General features: G+C 37.0%; 1 protein-coding gene across 2 annotated transcripts in view; it reads right to left on the reverse strand.

The window, feature by feature from the left end:
- The window catches only part of DMXL2 (Dmx like 2), a 158,636-nt gene that overhangs the window by 25,131 nt on the left and 112,926 nt on the right, over positions 1-20,579 (reverse strand). The window contains exons 24-29 of one of the 2 annotated variants that reach the window (XM_068551638.1): positions 11,320-12,398; positions 10,722-10,913; positions 8,651-8,727; positions 6,985-7,112; positions 4,892-5,140; positions 1,789-1,967 (exon numbers count right to left, since the gene is read on the reverse strand). In XM_068551638.1, coding sequence (XP_068407739.1) covers positions 1,789-1,967; positions 4,892-5,140; positions 6,985-7,112; positions 8,651-8,727; positions 10,722-10,913; positions 11,320-12,398 — 1,904 coding nt within the window. Of the gene's footprint in view, positions 1-1,788; positions 1,968-4,891; positions 5,141-6,984; positions 7,116-8,650; positions 8,728-10,721; positions 10,914-11,319; positions 12,399-20,579 lie in introns of both variants that reach the window. The other variant, XM_068551629.1, reaches the window with a different exon arrangement.

Consider the following 20,579-nt stretch of genomic DNA (forward strand, 5'->3'; position numbering starts at 1 on the left):
TGTACCTAGAAACAATGACAAACCCAGTAACAATGAGCACCTATATACCCACTTGTGGTTTCTAAATTATAATTTCCCACAGAAAGGAACCAGGTTCTTTGGAGGTTGTTCCCACTCTGGGGCAGGAAATATGCAAAATTAGCCTAGAATGACCTAAGCTAGAAAGAAAAGAAACTCAAAGACTATTGGAAGAGTTCTCAAAAAGATTCAGGAGCCAACTGGAAGAGGCTCTCATTGGCAAAGATGGGACAATCTGAACATCCATAAGAATAATAACTGTACTGGATTAAAATACATAAAATATGTTTAAATCCATAATATAACACAACTAATAACAAAACAAAGCTCACTGCTTCCTCTGAAGGATGCTAAAGAATCAACTCATCACTTTGAAAACTGGCACAAAAAGCAAAGAATAAAGCACTTTTCCTGTCTTTCTCTTTCAAAATGTAATTCAGGATAACCAAATAGGATGATGGAAGAAAGTATTCCAGCAAATAAATGAAGACTAAATGAGAAGATATCATTATCATAATTTTAAAACTCCCCTAAATTTAAAATAATGGACTTGGGCAAAGGTCATCAACTAACATCTCAAAAAGAGAGTTTCCTGATGGAAATACACAAAACCACCTATGAAGTAATCCTGTACTCCCCTTTCCCTATTCAACCAGAATGGAATCTGATAAAGCCTCTAAATTTAACTTTCACTTTACAGAAAAACAGGAATCAGGGGAACATGGTCAGAAGACCAAACATGGGGATGCCATCAGCAAAAGCCACTGAGAAATTATAAAGGACAAATTTGGGGGCCAAAAATAGGGGGGTGTAAATTTAACAAAGAGAGATGGAGGTAGAACCTATAGATTAAAAGAAACTTAAGACGTATCAACCAATTGCAATGTGTGAATCTTATTTTGGACCCTGATTTAACAAACCAACTGTTCAAAAACATTTAAGGTATAATGGGGAAAAAGGTGAACACTCTCTGGATACTTGATGATATTAAGGAATTGTGTGTGTGTATGTGTGGTGTGTGTGGTGTGTATGGTGTGTGTGGTGTGTGTGTGATAATGCTAGTGTGGTACAGGCTCAAAATCCTTCTTTTTAAAAAATAAATGGTGAAATATTTATGAATGGAATTTCATGATGTTTGGATTTGCTTCCAAACAATCTGGGGAGCGGGAAGAAGTATAAATGAAACACATGTAAAGAGGGAACACAGGTAAAGAAGGAAACGTATCAATAGAAGATGATGTGCTTGAAAAAACAAAGTGCAGAAAAGCACACACCCAACACGGTACAAAATGGGACTATGTTGGATCCAGTCACCGTGAGTATTCTGATCCCCAGAGAAGTTTTCTCTGCTTTGGAGAAACAGAGATATGTCATGGGGCCTCATGAAACCCATGGTCTCATGAAACCCTCAAACACCCATCCATCTCCTTCTGCTCTAGTTTCATGCTGACCAAGGGAACTACTGATAATCAGAAGAAGGGAAGTTAGATGGTAGATACAGGTATTCCAGTCTTTAGAAAAGGATGATGCTGATTATATGTTAATAAACTAACTTCTGGTTTATACCTAAGTCCCATAAGATTTTAATTTGTCTGGTCCATTTCAAGTATCTGATCATTCCTGAATGATTATTCAGCTTCTGGAGTTGAGAGATTAATGTCTAAACTATGGTGATTCAACCCAGAAGCTGCCCCGTCATTCCTATGTGATGCAAACATAAGAGTTAATAAAACAGACACACATAAAGCTTGCATTCCTCACGCCCCTTACCTTCGCAACAAAATAATCCCACATACTGAGTTCAGGAGGAATAAACTTTTCTTTGTAAGATGGTCTTTCTGCAGGCACTGGTGGTGGGGTAGCATCCTTTACAGGTCTTCCAGGAACCAGCATTCGCATGTTAAACCTCCTGCGGTGTTTATCTATGTCTTCAGAAGGAACAGGAGGTGCTGAATAAAGATAGAAAAAAAAGCCGGCCTTATTTTCCATTATTAATTCAAAGAGTTATTAACCTTTCTTTTCATCCTACTCTTGCCATGTTTTTAGTGTAGACTAAATTACTTACATCTGTGCTTCTTAACTTTTCTAGTTACTGCATCAGTTTTCCAACAATCATGGCAGAGATGCAGATGAGGATAGAGTATAAAAGATTAACTTGCAATGAAGCAGCCTATGTGCTATATAGAATAAGAATTCAAGCAATTCTATATACAGTGTATTAAATAAATGATATATTCAACAAATAGTACAGAGAGTGCTTGAGTGATTATTTCTGGCTATGTTGTTCAAGAAAGATTCATTGAATGAATATGTAGGATGTAAAGCATGCCTTAAAAGAAAAGCAGAAGCTCATTGTGAAAAGAGGAAGTTTACACCAGAAATGAATGACCAAAGGTTTGGCTAAATGAGGAGTAAACTTCTTTTGCTAGACAGGTGTCAGGGAGGGGAATAACAACGACAGTCTGGAGTTAGGGTGGGACAAGCCTGTGGATAGGAAGCTGGGAGCTCATCCTATGGGCAATTCTTATGAAAGTATCTTGAACTAGGAACATGATGAGGTATAGTCTGCAGGATCAATTAGGGAAGAAGGTGGAAGAATCTGACACAAGATGGACCTGAACTAGTATGGTGGGTGGTAAAGACCGAGAGGAAGTGTTAGATATGAGAAATACATAAAATAAATATCAAAAGGATTCAGAACTAATTGGATATGAGAGAACCAGAAGGAAGTCAACCTGGTCCTCTTCTGAAGCTCCCCGTCGTAGAAAATGATAATTCTATCTCAAGTTCTCTTTGATGAATATGACCACTTTTCACTCTGTCCATCACTAGGCTAAACCACTTTTATCTTTTTTTAACTGAGGTGAAATTTATATAAAATTAACCATTTTAAAGCGTACAATTCAGTGGCATTTAGTACATTCACACTGTTGTGCAACCACCATCCCTATCTAGCTGCAAAGCATTCTCACTACCCCAAATGAAAACCCTATACCCATTAAGCAGTCACTCCCCATTCCTCCCTCCCTCTAGCCCACGGCAACCACCAGTATGCTTCCTGTCTCTATGGCTTTACCTATTCTGAATATTTCATATAAATGGAAGCATGCAATGTGTGACTTTTTGTGCCTGGCTTCTTTCACTCAGCATAATATTTTTGAGGTTCATGCTAGCTATATAGCATGTGTTAATTCTTCATTCTTTTTTACAGCTGAATCATACTCCATTGTACTTATATACCACATTTTGTTTATCCATTCACTCTTGATGGTAATCCACAATTATCTTTTAAGTGGGCTATTCCCAGAGCCTCCCACATGGGCTCCCTACTTTTATTCTTTCACAGTCTATTCTCCACATAGCAGTTAGAGTGGGTCTTTTGAAAACTTAAATCAGATTATGTCACTCCTCTGCTTAAAACCCTCCAGTAGTTTCCTATCTTTCTTTAGAAGAACAACGATAGTTTTACATGACCCATGAAACCCTCAATGACCTTGGCCCCAGTTACTTATCTTACCTCATCTCTGACCACACTCCCCTGGATCAGGATAGCCATTCTGGCCTCCACTGTAGTTCCTGGAAAAGGTCAAACTAGTCCTACCTCATGACTTTTGCACTCACTGCTCCGTCTGCCTGAAATGCTCTGGCCCCAGATATCAGCACGATCTGATTCCCAACTTCCTTAGGACTCTGCTCAAATGCTATCTAATCAGAAATGTGTCTTCTGATCACCCTAACTAAACTGTTCCCATCCCCTTTCCCTCATCATTCTCTGTCCACTCACTCTGTTTTATTTTTATCGTAGTTCTTCTCATACCTGAAATATTATCACTTGTTAATTTGTTGTGTTTACCTCTACTGGATGTAAGCTTCATGAAGGTAAGGGATTTGTCTGTTTTGTTCACTCCCGTACCCCAAAAGCCTGGCATAGAGCAGGTATAGGTAAATGCAAACATGAATACGTACTCAGAGGTTTAAGCATGATGATTTGATGAATGTATTACCTACCGTGAAAAAACAATAGAAAACTCAGGAAGAGAAAAGAAGTGATTTGGGAGGAAAACTTTTAAATTTACAGTGGACTACAAGTAGGTAGGAAGATGGAGATTAAGAGTCATCCACATGCAACGGGAGTGGCGACAACGCAAGTTGATGAGATTGCCTACCTTACTCTGACTTATGTAGGAACCTATCCATCTGATGCGATCTTGGGCAGTAAAGACACAGGTTAGAACCTGTGCCATTTAAACTCTCTGTGCCACTAACTCCTCATCTGTAATATGACCATTTCTAAGGATGAATTAAGACAGACAATTTCTGTGTTTCAGCGCCAAGGTGTAAACCTTTCCCATGGCGTCAGTCTATATCTTACCATCCTACCATCTTAAAAAGTGGGCTAAAAAATCTATTTTGGTCCATAAGAAAAAAAAGAGGACAGAAAATGGAATTTAAAAACCATGTGCATGATTGGAACAGCCTTCTTGTCTATGACCATAAACTTAATCTGAAGCCAACTACTGGTATACTCTGTAAAGATTATGAGGATTTATTTAAATCTTCTTTCTCTAATTAAAAACAATCCTTTTTCCATGAACTTATTCCTTAACATTGTCTCCTTGCTTACCATTACCTTTCCTTTTTTCTTTTTTATCCTCCTCAAATTTGTCCTGGTTTACCAAAAAATGTTAAACTGAAACTACATTCTTTATTCTAACATGAGTTTAGTTATTTATCACCCTAACAAGAGTGATTATACCTTAAACATCAGTGATTTTTCAAAATAAAAATTCTTAAAACATTAAAAAAAATCTTTTACTTTCACATTGGAAACTATTTACATTTACATACATTATTGGTATCAAATTTATCTTACCTGAAATATTTTCTGATTGTCTTTGAGGCTTCACAACAAGTTTTACACCTCCCCCAAAAACAGCAGCCCACATTCGATTGTTTAATGGGTGGGCTGCAAGTCGAAATAATTCATTGGAGGAATTTGTGGCAAGAGCATGTATCAATAAACTTAAGTACACAGCAACAACAGCTTCACACAACAAAATGTTCAATTTTGGCTGGTCTTCATCTTGGGCTGAACTCAAGAGATTAATAAGTGAACTCACACCTGTAAGGGTATATAATATTATAAGAAGTATATCAGCATAAAGCTCCAGAAGGAAAAGAAATCCAAATTTGCAGTTTAACCAAAATTATGTATCTATATTATACTATATATATAGTGTGAATACATACACTTGGAGATATATATATATATATATCCATAATTTGAGCAACAAAATAAATGATAGGAATGGTTTATAAGCTATAGAATAAAATAAGAATCCATTCATCCCTACTGATATAATAAATGAGTGAATAAGTAAACTAAAAGAAGAGAAGAGAAAGCTCTTCCTCACAGAATGATTTCAACTAATACGTAGAAGGAAGGATAGAATTAGAAAACCACCATCTAGTAATCCCCACAGTAATATCTGATTCAGTCAGGAGTCATCACTGGATGCTATAATTAGTGGGTAAAAGTATGATATTTTACACAATCTCAAACATTCTCTTCAAAAGATACTTACTAATTGCAAAGGAAAAGAAAGTAACTTTACAAAGGAGAAATCTGGCAGAAACTACTACACAAAGTGATCAAAGTTAATGGCACCAGTAATGGGACCAAGTGGCATCATGTGCCTCTTGATATTTTACACTGAGAAGGGTACAATATCTCTTCATAACCTGAATCTAATATTAAGAAGACATCAGAAAAACCCAAATGGAGGGACATTCTAAAAAATAATTGGCTAGTACTCTTCAAAAGTGTCAATGTCATGAGAGACAAAGAAAGAAGGAGGAATACATATTAGAGGAGATTCATGAGACAATACAACTAAATGTTACATGGAAGACCTCAGTGGGACAACAGGTGAAATTGTCAAAAAATCTATAGATTAGAGAGCAGTATTGTATCAATATTAAGATGCTGAATTTGATAACAGTGCTATGGTTATGTACAATAAGAGAATGTCTGTTTTTAGGAAAGATAAACTGATATATTTAGATGTAAAGGGGCATCATGTCTGCAACTTACCCTCAAATATTTCAGAAAAAAGTATATATTCACACAGACACACAATAAGTGAGTGAGAGAGGAGGAGTGAATAACAAAGCAAGTATGGTAAAATGTCACTGTTTGGGGAATCTGGGTGAAGGTTACACAAAAATTGTACCATTTATGAAACTTTTGTTAAGTCTGAAATTATTTCAATAAAAAGTCAAACGACAACAATACGTTTTGAGAAACTTATGCATAAATGAATTTTAAATACACACTTTGAGTCTCTCACTTCCTTCTACTGCCACTCTTCACAATGATCATTAACATGTAACCACAGAATTATAAAGCAAGTAGAGCAAAAATTAAATGACGTGGCAGACGAGGAAAGTATATTAAGAGAGAGGAGAAGGTTTGAAATAACTGATATGGAGAGTGTGAAAGAGCCAACTGGAGGAAGAGGACCGGCAGACACCATGATATATGTGCCACAGAATGGTCACTCCTGTCCTAACATACATCTACACTCTTGAGAATAACTGTATTCTGATGTATCTGTGAAAAAAAGCTCTGTGATACTGGCTCTCTAAGATTCTAATTCAGGATGTCTAAGGATAAGAAACATGACGTGCTCACCCTTGCGAAGGATGTTAAACCTTGCTTTTTTATGCTGGTCAACACAGCTGGTTTTTGAAGCCTTAACTTTCTGAGTCTTCAGACAACATTACAGTACTTAAGAATTCCTAATCCATGGCAGAAAACATCATCAAAAACAAACAAATAAAAAACTATTCACCAAATCCACAAACAACAACAATCAGGAAACCAGTTGGTAGCTTTGTAAAAAGGAGTTGCCAAACAGAAGATTTAAAAAACAAACAAACAAAAAACACCACTCAAATTCTCACCAGGCCATTGAGCAGGAGAAGAACTTGGTGTTGCATGTTCTTCAATGCTTTCTGTCCTTAGCCTTCGACGATCACTTAAAAGAAGCCCTTGATAAGCCATTCCTGTAAACTGGTTCCCTTCTGTCTGACTGCTAAAACAAATAAGGTTCAGTTATTTATCGTCCTAATAGAGGTAACAAGCAATCATACCCTATACGTATTTATTTTAGATAACTGTAACAAAAACAAAACTCTTAAAACTGAGTTCACTGTTCTAATAAAAACTTATTTCAGAAAGTTCTTTAAATTAGTTACAAATATTTATCGATAGCTTTTTAAAACAAAATACCAAATTTTCTATTTAGGCAGATGACATTTAGTCATTAAAACCTTTTCCAAATGCCACCTAATACTTAAAAATCTTTTCTATATTCACTTATTTGTATTTTTTTTTTAAGTCTGCTGTAAGGAGACTACTGTTGGTACTAAGATATATCAGAAAGTTTCAGGGCACTATTTTGTTGCATTTCTTAGTTCTGTAAAGTTGTGCAAGCTCAACTCTGAATTAAAACATCAACTAAAATCTGAAGAATCCTATTTTAGAAATACCTAGTCCTAAAGCCAAATGTGCCCAAATATTTCCTTTCCTCATCTTTATGGAGTGGGGGAAGTACAAAAGAAGAAAATAAACCTGACTCCCTGGAGAGTCAATCACAGCCTAAAAACTAGAAAATACACATTTAAACAAAATTTATTTGGATTCTCATCTGGTGCCATTTTAAGCAGTGACTGATATCAAACAAGTTGTCTTTGATCATTAAGATGACCACAGTCAACCAAACAAACTCTTTTTCACTTATTTACATTTCCAAGTTTTTGGAGTTACTTAGACATGGCCTTATTAGGCTAACATCAGAGAACAGGCCATTTTGAGAGAGTAATTCCCTACGCAATAAAAAATCTTCCCACAAGAGGCTGCTGAATTTATAAGAAAAAAATCTAGACATATGTGTAATATAAATTTAATGTGATTCTATTTATATTACAAACTTCATTTATTAATATAATCCATTTAAATCTAGGTCATCTTTCCGAGTGATTCAATTTCTTACTACTTATACTGCCCTAGTCATTAAAACACAGAGTATACACTGATGAAGGCAATTAGACATTTAACAAAAATTCAAACCATTACATCTATTGATATCACTTCTAAAGACATACAGAAATGGGTAAGTAAAATTGATTTTAATAATTCAATGTTAGGAATGTATTTTCTCATTTTTCAAAAGTTCTTCCTCTTTCAACTGAAAACCAAACAAACAGAAACTAATCTAATGCTAAAAGGAATAGTTCCTAAGGGGGAAAAAATAAGAAAACTTCGTATCATAAATTACTTTGGATAGCGAACACTTCTTTTCTTGAAAACAAAAAAAAAGATGGTGATGATAATTTTCCTTTACTATTTGTCATTTTCTGTATGTCTCTTGTTACTAGGTAATAGCTAAACTAAACAAATAATTATTTTATTTCTCATTCTCATCTATTAAAGTACACATGGCAGTCATATTTGAGGATTTTTCAGTCCCTAGGAAGCAGAACTTTAATATAACTCTGGAACAGTTTAATGCTTTTGCTGTATTAATACTATTTGGGTAATTTTTTTTTTTTTTTTTTTTTTTTTTACCTGTAGCTATGACTGTCACATAATGCTTGGTAAATTGATGCAGAAAGTGATGCTGCTAGTGAATGAAGTGTGTGCACCTAAAACCAAAACAGCCACAATTACATTTTGTACTAACATTTCTACACAACAGTAGTATGCTAAAAATCAGAAAATACCCAGGAAACTAGCAATATCATAAATAAGACTAGGTCCTACATGAGACTACTAACTCTACCTTAAAGCTTCTAAAATAAAACTCATCCAATTCAATATCCATGCTCACAACAAAGCTAACTGATTCATATGCATCTTTATCAAATATTTATTACTGTGAGCCTGCCACTTAGCAGGCCCTAAGCGAAGTGCCAACGTTCACATTGCTGGGACTGTGTCCTAGCATGCTAATGAATAGCTTAAATAGTAATACTCAAGAAAAGCAGAACCAAAATAACCAGAGAATTTTCAGAGCTTTTATTTAAAGTTGCCTTATGAAAACTTCTCCTTGATGAAACTAAAAATTTGATCTTATCAGTAAGAATGAATTAAATGTTTAGAAAGTATATCAATCACTGTCTGAAATGGTTAATTTTCCAGAAAGCAAGTAATCCACTTAGTACTTAGAAGTAATGCAGTCTTAGAATTTTAAATTTTGAAAGTTTAAAAATTATCAATATAATATAAAAACCACATCCTACAATGCCACACTGAATCAACATTTTGAGACTCACACAATCTTAAAATTTGAAGGGATCTTAGAAATAGTTTCATACTTTTTGAAAGCTTATCCAAATTTCTAGGAACTAGAAATGTTTACTTAGAGCTTATATGCATTGAATGCATTTTCTGCATTTCCATATTCACCTATCAAATAATTTAAGTAATCTCTGCTAAACTACTGATACAGATTAATTCATGCTATGGATTAGAAGTCTCTAATAGGATGATATGACCAGCAAAACTTGGGTCCTTCAGGAGAATGTACTACCAGAGGTTGAATGTACCTTTCAAACAAAAAGATTAAAAATAAAAATACTGGGGACCTGGAATGACATCAGCCAGTGGAATTGGAAAAAGCACAGTACAAATACACTTAGGCTAGCACAGTGGAAGTCTGATCATCTCTCCAGATCCTGCCACACTCCCTACTGTTTCTTAGAATCTATCCATTTTTAAGTTTTCAGCATAGGATATAGTTTTAATTTGGGGTAGTAACTCTGCCAAAACTCTAATTGCCCCCAACTATTCCACAGCCTCCAACAAAACACAATCATCAGCGAGACAGTAACGAGGGTACTCTCTCTGGGACTATTTCTAATCAATCATGGTTCTCTCAAAGATACCCCCCTGCACTTATATTTTCATAATATCCTGGCATCTAAGCAAACAGTTATAAATATTTCTACTTAATGATTCATTTAACGGAGATGGAGAATCCAAAGGAATATTTGGCAAGAATACTGTCTAGAAAATGAATTTTATTACCAAGAAAGTATTTGCCTGTCTTAAAGGCAGATAATAACTTTTCCACAAGTAAGAAGAAACTATTATATTAATTTCAGGTATACAGCACAGTGTATATTTTTATAGATTATCCTCTCCTTTAAAGTTATTACAAAATAATGGCTCTATTTCCCTGAGCTGTACAACATATCCTTGTCGCTTGTCTAGTTTATGCTTAGTAGTTTGTATCTCTTAATTCCCTACCCATAGTGTGCCCCACCCCCACACACACACTTTGGTAACCACTGGTTTGTTCTCTATGTCTGGGAGTCTGTTTCTGTTTTGTTATATACAGTCATTTGTTCCATTTTTTAGATTCCACGTATAAGTGATAACATACGGTATTCTTCTTTCTGTCTGACTTACTTCACTTAGCTTAAACTCCATCCAAGCTGCGGCAAATGGGAGAATTTCAAGAATGCTTACTTTCAAATTACATTCATTGGACAAATGGTCTTGAACTAATCAGACTGAGAAGGTAGCAGATAAGAGTACTGGAAAATATTTCTTCTAAGTTCAAATTGGAAGACAAGTATAACACATTTACCTTCTCAGTGTGTATAACACCAAATGATCATAAACTCTACATTACCTTCACATCTTCAATACCGGGATGAGGTGGTGTTTTCATCTGAACGATAGTATAAAGTATGTCATGGATGTGATTATTTAAGTACAAGACAGGATTAGCTATGACTGTTTTTGTCGAAGCAATACTTGCTGAAAGCAGAGGTAGGGTGGTAGGCAGCGGTAGTGGAGACTGGAGCTGCTTCACTGTAGTTTCCTGTGCGTGATAGGAGATTATTTTTTCCGTAGTTAAAATGAAGGCCAAAAAAAGCAATTAATAGTTATACGATAAAAATACCGGCAGTAAACATCTGAGTAAAAGCAATATGTTAATGTGCTTGCTCACTTATTCTACAAAAATTGATTGTGTACCAGGTCCTATGCTTAGATGCAGAAGATGTACAGATGAGTTTGACACAGCTGTGCTCTCAAGCTTCTAGCCTACTCCTAATTACCAAAACTTCTGTCTAAAAAGACCCATGCAGAGTGTAAATATGTGCCTCCTATGAATAGAGGAGCTAATCACATTAAGATTAACCAGTAAAAAGAGCTTTACAACTATAAATGAAAGTTACTGAAATTATTAAAATAACCAAGGTTGAAAACAAAAGTAAAGTCAATACCTGCTGTGATTCTTGTAGCAAAAATTTGAGTTCCATCCTTACTGAGGCCAGACCACCACCTTGGGCCCCATGAAGGCTACAGTAACTAAGAAACACTCTGAGGAGATCTTGGTTCTTCTGCAACCACAACTTCCGTCTTTCTGCATGCTCTCGTTTAGCCTGTAGTCTCCGCCTTTCTATTTGGTGCCACTCATAGGAACCAATATCTGGTTTGTCCACCATTTCTTCCTGATCCAGAATATCACTCTCTACTTTGGAATACATTTTACTGGCATATTCTTTAATAACTGATTCATGATTACATATCTCATGCAAGGCAGCAATTTCCTTTTCAAGCCAGTTATAGAGTTGAAATCTGAGTTTTCCACCATCTACTTCATAACCTGTAGCCAATGTTCTTAGTTCAGTCATAAGGATCTTTAAACAAGCTCTGAATTTTAGTTGTTCAGCAATCACATCAACTTCAGAATCACCTTCAAGGCAATCCTCTTCCTGAGGAGTCAATAACATATTACGGTCTGGGGCTTCCTGATCTTCTTGTCTATCTTTTCCCCTGACATCTGTACTTTTCATTACTAAACCGACAGCACCTTCTTCCTCTTCTTCTAAGGCACTATCGTGCTCTTCACCCCAGTCGAGAGTAAGAGGTTCCTCTTCAACTTTTACTATTGGCTGACTCCAGTCAATCTGTGATGAAGTTATGTTTGACCAATCAATTCCAGAACTTCTATCACCATCACTCAGAGTTTTTGATTCTGAAGGTACATCATCCGTCTTTTTAAAAATGAAGTCAGGCTGATCTTTTTCTGAAGGTAAGGCAGACACTTTGGTAACTTTTGGAATTTTGGAGAGCACCTCCAAGGCTAAAACAGGACATCCAACTTTAAAATGAGCATTTGCTGTAGTGAAGAATAATTTTCTTTCTATGAGATTAATTTTGTCAACAAAGTTCTTCTCCGTTTTGAGACCTAAGGTTGCCAAAGTTCCTTCAGGGGAGGCAAGGTTTCTTCGAATAAGCAAAGGATGAGTTCGAAGGTAGTTGTAGAAACTAAACACCACTGGGTTACAAGATTTGATAACTATAGAAATCAAACAGATACAATCACAAGGTATTATGTTAACTTGTAATTATATTACAAAAGAATAAAATGTCAGCATTTCCTCAAAATAAAGGACACTTAAGTATTAAACTAGGATTAGTTAAACTACGATATACCCACAAAATACAGCTAAAATAAAAAGAATTTTCCTGTTTTGCTATGGAGTGATATCCAGAATATATTAAGTAAAAGAAGATGAAGTATATATACTAAACTACCTTTTATCTAAGAAAGTAAAGAGGGAACACATACACACATTCACACACACACACACGCACACTTGTATTTTTTTAAATGGAAGGAGAACACACAATTTTTTTTTTCAATTGGTCCCCTAAAAAAGGAGGCAAGAACAGGGTAGAGAGACGAGGAAAGAAGCTAGATTTCTCTGAAAATACCTTGATTTTATTGTTTTTATTTCAAAACCACTTCAACATTTTATATAATTCTAAAAGAAAATTAATTTTTAAAAATTCACAATGAAAGCAAAAGCAAAATTAAACAAATTATTCTTTGTATCAAGGTGGTAGCATAACCACACGAGAGGAACTATAAAGTGACTTAAAAATAAGTAATTTAAAAAAATAAGTAATTTGACTGAACTTCCTTAGTGGGGTATACTATCAAAACAAAAAGAACTGCAAAGAGGGAGACCTTCAAGATGGCGGAGGAGTAAGACGTGGAGATCACCTTCTTCCCCACAAATACATCAAAAATACATGTGCATGTGGAACAACTCCTACAGAACACCTACTGAACGGTGGCAGAAGACCTCAGACCTCCCAAAAGGCAAGAAACTCCCCACGTACCTGGGTAGGGCAAAAGAAAAAAGAAAAAACAGAGATAAAAGAATAGGGACGGGACCTGCACCAGTGGGAGGGAGCTGTGAAGGAGGAAAGGTTTCCACACACTAGGAAGCCCCTTCGCGGGTGGAGACTGTGGGTGGCGGAGGGGGGAGCTTCGGAGCCATGGAGGAGAGCGCAGCAACAGGGGTGCGGAGGGCAAAGCAGAGAGATTCCCACACAGAGGATCGGTGCCGACCAGCACTCACGAGCCTGAGAGGCTTGTCTGCTCACCCGCAGGGGCAGGTGGGGGCTGGGAGCTGAGGCTCGGGCTTCCGTCGGATCCCAGGGAGAGGACTGGGGTTGGCTGCATGAACACAGCCTGAAAGGGGCTACTGCACCACAGCTAGCCGGGAAGGGAGTCCGGGGAAAAGTCTGGAACTGCCTAAGAGTCAAGAGACCACTGTTTCGGGGTGTGTGAGGAGAGGGGATTCAGAGCACTGCCTAAACGAGCTCCAGAGATGGGCACGAGCCGTGGCTATCAGCGTGGATACCAGAGACAGGCATGAAATGCTAATGCTGCTTCTGCAGCCACCAAGAAGCCTGTGTGCAAGCACAGGTCACTCTCCACACAACCCTGCCCGGGAGCCTGTGCAGCCCGCCACTGCCAGGGTCCCATGATCCAGGGACAACTTCCCCGGGAGAACACACGGCGAGCCTCAGGCTGGTGCAACGTCACACTGGCCTCTGCCGCCGCAGTCTCGCCTCGCATTCTGTACCCCTCCCTCACCCTGGCCTGAGTGAGCCAGTACCCCCTAATCAGCTGCTACTTTAACCCTGTCCTGTCTGAGGAAAGAACAGACACCCTCAGGCGACCTACATGCAGAGGCAGGGGCCAAATCCAAAGCTGAACCCCAGGAGCTGTGTGAACAAAGAAGAGAAAGGGAACTTTCTCCCAGCAGCCTCAGGAGCAGCAGATTATATCTCCACAGTCAACTCGATGTACCCTGCATCTGTGGAATACCTGAACAGATGACGAATCATCCCAAAATTGAGGTGGTGGATGTTGGGAGCAACTGTAGATTTGGGGTTTGCTTTCTGCATCTAATTTGTTCCTGTCTTTATGTTTATCTTAGTTTAGTATTTAGAGTTGATTATCACTAGTAGATTTGTTTATTGATTTGGTTGCTCTCATCCTCCTTTTTTTCCTTTATATATATAGATATTTTTTTTTCCTTTTTCTCTTTTTGTGAGGTGTGTATGTGTATGCTTCTTCGTATGATTTTGTCTGTATAGCTTTGCTTTTACCATTTGTCCCAGGGTTCTGTCTATCCATTTTTTGTTTTTTGGGTTTTTTTAGTATAGTTTTTAGCACTTGCTATCATTGGTGGATTTGTTTTTTTGGTTTGCTTGCTCTATTCTTTCTTTCTTTATTATTACTTTTAAATTTTTTTAATAATTATTTTTTATTTTAATAACTTTATATTATTTTATTTTATTTTTCTTTCTTTGTTTCTTTTTTTCTCCCTTTTCTACTGAGCCGTGTGGGTGACAGGGTCTTCGTGCTCCGGCCAGGTGTCACGCCTATGCCTCTGACGTGGGAGAGCTGAGTTCAGGACACTGGTCCACCAGAGACCTCCCAGCTCCACGTAATATCAAATGCAAAAGCTCTTCCAGAGATTTCCTTCTCAGTGCTAAGACCCAGCTCCACTCAATGACCAGCAAGCTACAGTGCTCGACACCCTATGCCAAACAACTAGCAAGACAGGAACACAACCTCACCCATTAGCAGAGAGCCTGCCTAAAATCATAGCAAGGTCACAGACACACCAAAACACACCCAATGGACACAGTCCTGCCCACCAGAAAAACAAGATCCAGCCTCATCCACCAAAACACAGGCACAAGTCCCCTCCACCAAGAAGCCTACACAACCCACTGAACCAACCTTAGCCACTGGGGGCAGACACCAAAAACAACGGGAACTACGAACCTGCAGCCTGTGAAAAGGAGACACCAAACACAATAAGTGAAGGAAAATGAGAAGACAGAGAAACACACAGCAGATGAAGGAGCAAGGTAAAAACCCACAAGACCAAACAAATGAAGAAGAAATAGGCAGTCTACCTGGAAAAGAATTCAGAGTAATGATAGTAAAGTTGATCCAAAATCTTGGAAATAGAATGGAGAAAAGACAAGAAATGTTTAACAAGGACCTAGAAGAACTAAAGAGCAAACAAACAATGATGAACAACACAATAAATGAAATTTAAAATTCTCTAGAAGGAATCAATAGCAGAATAACTGAGGCAGAAGAACGGATAAGTGACCTGGAAGATAAAATAGTGGAGATAACTACTGCAGAGCAGAATAAAGAAAAACGAATGAAAAGAATTGAGGACAGTCTCAGAGACCTCTGGGACAACATTAAACGCACCAACATTCGAATTATAGGGGTTCCAGAAGAAGAAGAGAAAAAGAAAGGGACTGAGAAAACATTTGAAGAGATTATAGTCGAAAACTTCCCTAATACAGGAAAGGAAATAGTCAAACAAGTCCAGGAAGCACAGAGAGTCCCATACAGGATAAATCCAAGGAGAAACAGGCCAAGACACATATTAATCAAACTATCAAAAATTAAATACAAAGAAAAAATATTAAAAGCAGCAAGGGAAAAACAACAAATAACATACAAGGGAATCCCCATAAGGTTAACAGCTGATCTTTCAGCAGAAACTCTGCAAGGCAGAAGGGAGTGGCAGGACATATTTAAAGTGATGAAAGGGAAAAATCTACAACCAAGATTACTCTACCCAGCAAGGCTCTCATGCAGATTCAATGGAGAAATTAAAACCTTTACAGACAAGCAAATGCTAAGAGAATTCAGCACCACCAAACCAGCTTTACAACAAATGCTAAAGGAACTTCTCTAAGCAGGAAACACAAGAGAAGGAAAAGACCTACAATAACAAACCAAAACAATTAAGAAAATGGTAATAGGAACATACATATTGATAATTACCTTACATGTAAATGGATTAAATGCTCCCACCAAAAGACAAAGACTGGCTGAATGGATACAAAAACAAGACCCGTATACATGTTGTTCAAAGGAAGACCCACTTCAGATCTAGGGACACATACAGACTGAAAGTGAGGGGATGGAAAAGATATTCCATGCAAATGGAAATCAAAAGAAAGCTGCAGTAGCAATTCTCATATCAGACAAAATAGACTTTAAAACAAAGACTAATACAAGAGACAAAGAAGGACACTACATAATGATCAAGGGATCAATCCAAGAAGAAGATATAACAATTATAAATATTTATGCAACCAACATAGGAGCACCTAAATACATAAGGCAAATACTAACAGCCATAAAAGGGGAAATTGACAGTAACACAATCATAGTAGGGGACTTTAACACCCCACTTTCACCAATGGACAGATCATCCACAATGAAAATAAATAAGGAAACACAAGCTTTAAATGATACATTAAACAAGATGGACTTAATTGATATTTATAGGACATTCCATCCAAAAACAACAGAATACACTTTCTCTCAAGTGCTCATGGAACATTCTCCAGGATAGATCATATCCTGGGTCACAAATCAAGCCTTGGTAAATTTAAGAAAACTGAAATCATATCAAGTATCTTTTCCGACCACAATGTTATGAGACTAGATATCAATTACAGGAAAAAATCGGTAAAAAATACAAACACATGGAGGCTAAACAATACACTACTTAATAACCAAGAGGTCACTGAAGAAATCAAAGAGGAAATCAAAAAATTTAATGAAAACTCAAGACCCAAAACCTATGGGATGCAGCAAAAGCAGTTCTAAGAGGGAACTTTATAACAATACAATCCTACCTTAAGAAACAAGAAACATCTAATATAAACAACCTAACCTTGCACCTAAAGCAATTAGAGAAAGAAGAACAAAAAAAACCCCAAAGTTAGCAGAAGGAAAGAAATCATAAAGATCAGATCAGAAATAAATGAAAAAGAAATTAAGGAAACTATAGCAAAGATCAATAAAACTAAAAGCTGGTTTTTGAGAAGATAAACAAAATTGATAAACCATTAGCCAGACTCATCAAGAAAAAAGAGAGAAGACTCAAATCAATAGAATCAGAAATGAAAAAGGAGAAGTAACAACTGACACTGCAGAAATACAAAGGATCATGAGAGATTACTACAAGCAACTCTATGCCAATAAAATGGACAACCTGGAAGAAATGGACAAATTCTTAGAAATGCACAACCTTCCGAGACTGAACCAGGAAGAAATAGAAAATATGAACAGACCAATCACAAGCACTGAAGTTGAAACTGTGATTAAAAATCTTCCAACAAACAAAAGCCCAGAGCCAGATGGCTTCACAGGCGAATTCTATCAAACATTTAGAGAAGAGCTAACACCTATCCTTCTCAAACTCTTCCGAAATATTGCAGAGGAAGGAACACTCCCAAACTCATTCTACGAGGCCACCATCACCCTGATACCAAAACCAGACAAAGATGTCACAAAGAAAGAAAACTACAGGCCAATATCACTGATGAACACAGATGCAAAAATCCTCAACGAAATAGTAGCAAACAGAATCCAACAGCACATTAAAAGGATCATACACCATGATCAAATGGGGTTTATCCCAGGAATGCAAGGATTCTTCAATATACGCAAATCAATCAATGTGATACACCATATTAACAAATTGAAGGAGAAAAACCATATGATCATCTCAATAGAGGCAGAGAAAGCTTTCGACAAAATTCAACACCCGTTTATGATAAAAGGCCTGCAGAAAGTAGGCATAGAGGGAACTTTCCTCAACATAATAAAAGCCATATATGACAAACCCACAGCCAACATCGTCCTCAATGGTGAAAAACTGAAACCATTTCCACTAAGATCAGGAACAAGACAAGGTTGCCCACTCTCACCACTATTATTCAGCATAGTTTTGGAAGTTTTAGCCACAGCAATCAGAGAAGAAAAAGAAATAAAAGGAATCCAAATCGGAAAAGAAGATGTAAAGCTGTCACTGTTTGCAGATGACGTGATACTATACATAGAGAATCCTAAAGATGCTACCAGAAAACTCCTAGAGCTAATCAATGAATTTGGTAAAGTAGCAGGATACAAAATTAATGCACAGAAATCTCTTGCATTCCTGTACACTAATGATGAAAAATCTGAAAGTGAAATAAAGAAAACACTCCCATTTACCATTGCAACAAAAAGAATGAAATATCTAGGAATAAACCTGCCTAAGGAGACAAAAGACCTGTATGCAGAAAATTATAAGACATTTTTGAAAGAAATTAAAGATAATACAAATAGATGGAGAGATATACCACGTTCTTGGATTGGAAGAATCAACATCGTGAAAATGATTATACTACCCAAAGCAATCTACAGATTCAGTGCAATCCCTATCAAACTACCACTGGTATTTTTCACAGAACTAGAACAAAAAATTTCACAATTTGCATGGAAACACAAAAGACCCTGAATAGCCAAAGCAAACTTGAGAAGGAAAAACGGAGCTGGAGGAATCAGGCTCCCTGACTTCAGACTATATTACAAAGCTACAGTAATCAGGACAGTATGGTACTGGCACAAAAAACAGAAATATACATCAATGGAACAGGACAGAAAGCCCAGAGATAAACCCACGCATATATGGTCACCTTATCTTTGATAAAGGAGGCAAGAATATACAATGGAGAAAAGACAGCCTCTTCAAGAAGTGCTGCTGGGAAAACTGGACAGCTACATGTAAAAGAATGAAATTAGGACACTCCCTAACACCATACACAAAAGTAAACTCAAAATGGATTAAAGACCTAAATATAAGACCAGACACTATCAAACTCTTAGAGGAAAACATAGGCAGAACACTCTATGACATCAATCACAACAAGATCCTTTTTGACCCACCTCCTAGAGAAATGGAAATAAAAACAAAAATAAACAAATGGGACCTAATGAAAGTTAAAAGCTTTTGCACAGCAAAGGAAACCATAAATAAGACGAAAAGACAACCCTCAGAATGGCAGAAAATATTTTCAAATGAAGCAACTGACAAAGGATTAACCTCCAAAGTTTACAGGCAGCTCATGCAGCTCAATATCAAAATAACAAACAACCCAATCCAAAAATGGGCAGAAGACCTAAATACACATTTCTCCAAAGAAGATATACAGATTGCCAACAAACACATGAAAGAATGCTCAACATCATTAATCATTAGAGAAATGCAAATCAAAACTACAGTGAGATATCATCTCAAACTGGTCAGGATGGCCATCATCAAAAAATCTACAAATAATAAATGCTGGAGAGGGTGTGGAGAAAAGGGAACCCTCTTGCCTTGTTAGTGGGAATGTAAATTGATACAGCCACTATGGAGAACAGTATGGAGGTTCCTTAAAAACCTTAAAATAGAACTACCATACGACCCAGCAATCCCACTACTGGGCATATACCCTGAGAAAACCATAATTCAAAAAGAGTCATGTACCAAAATGTTCATTGCAGCTCTATTTACAATACGCAGGACATGGAAGCAACCTAAGTGCCCATCGACAGATGAATGGATAAAGAAGATGTGGCACATATATACAATGGAATATTACTCAGCCATAAAAAGAAACGATATTGAGTTATTTGTAGTGAGGTGGATGGACCTAGAGTCCGTCATACAGAGTGAAGTAAGTCAGAAAGAGAAAAACAAATACCGTATGCTAACACATATATATAGAATCAAAAAAAAAAAAAAAAAAAAGGTTCTGAAAAACCTAGGGGCAGGACAGGAATAAAGATGCAGATGTAGAGAATGGACCTGAGGACACGGGGAGGGGGAAGGGTAAGCTGGGAGGAAGTGAGAGAGTGGCATGGACATATATACACTGCCAAATGTAAAATAGCTAGCTAGTGGGAAGCAGCTGCATAGCACAGGGAGATCAGCTCGGTGCTTTGTGACCACCTAGAGGGGTGGGATAGGGAAGGTGGGAGGGAGACGCAAGAGGGAGGGGATATGGGGATATATGTATTCACTTTGTTATAAAGCAGAAATTAACACACCGTTGTAAAGCAATTATACTCCAGTAAAGATGTTAAAAAAAAAAGAACTGAGAAAAAAAAAAGCTTAAACTCTTCTCAGTAACCATGTTGTTATGAAAATATCTACATCATTATTCTGAAACTATTATATGTATATAAAACAGCAAGTAACTATGTTAATGTCATAAGAATCCAAGCTTTTCATTATAAGACACAAATTTGAAATCTCAGAAGAAAGAACCCTATACTCCATATCTGAATTAGAAACGTGAGACATGTGAACACATGTAT

The sequence above is a fragment of the Eschrichtius robustus genome, chromosome 1 (assembly GCF_028021215.1).
Source record: "Eschrichtius robustus isolate mEscRob2 chromosome 1, mEscRob2.pri, whole genome shotgun sequence".
NCBI classification, from domain to species: domain Eukaryota; kingdom Metazoa; phylum Chordata; class Mammalia; order Artiodactyla; family Eschrichtiidae; genus Eschrichtius; species Eschrichtius robustus.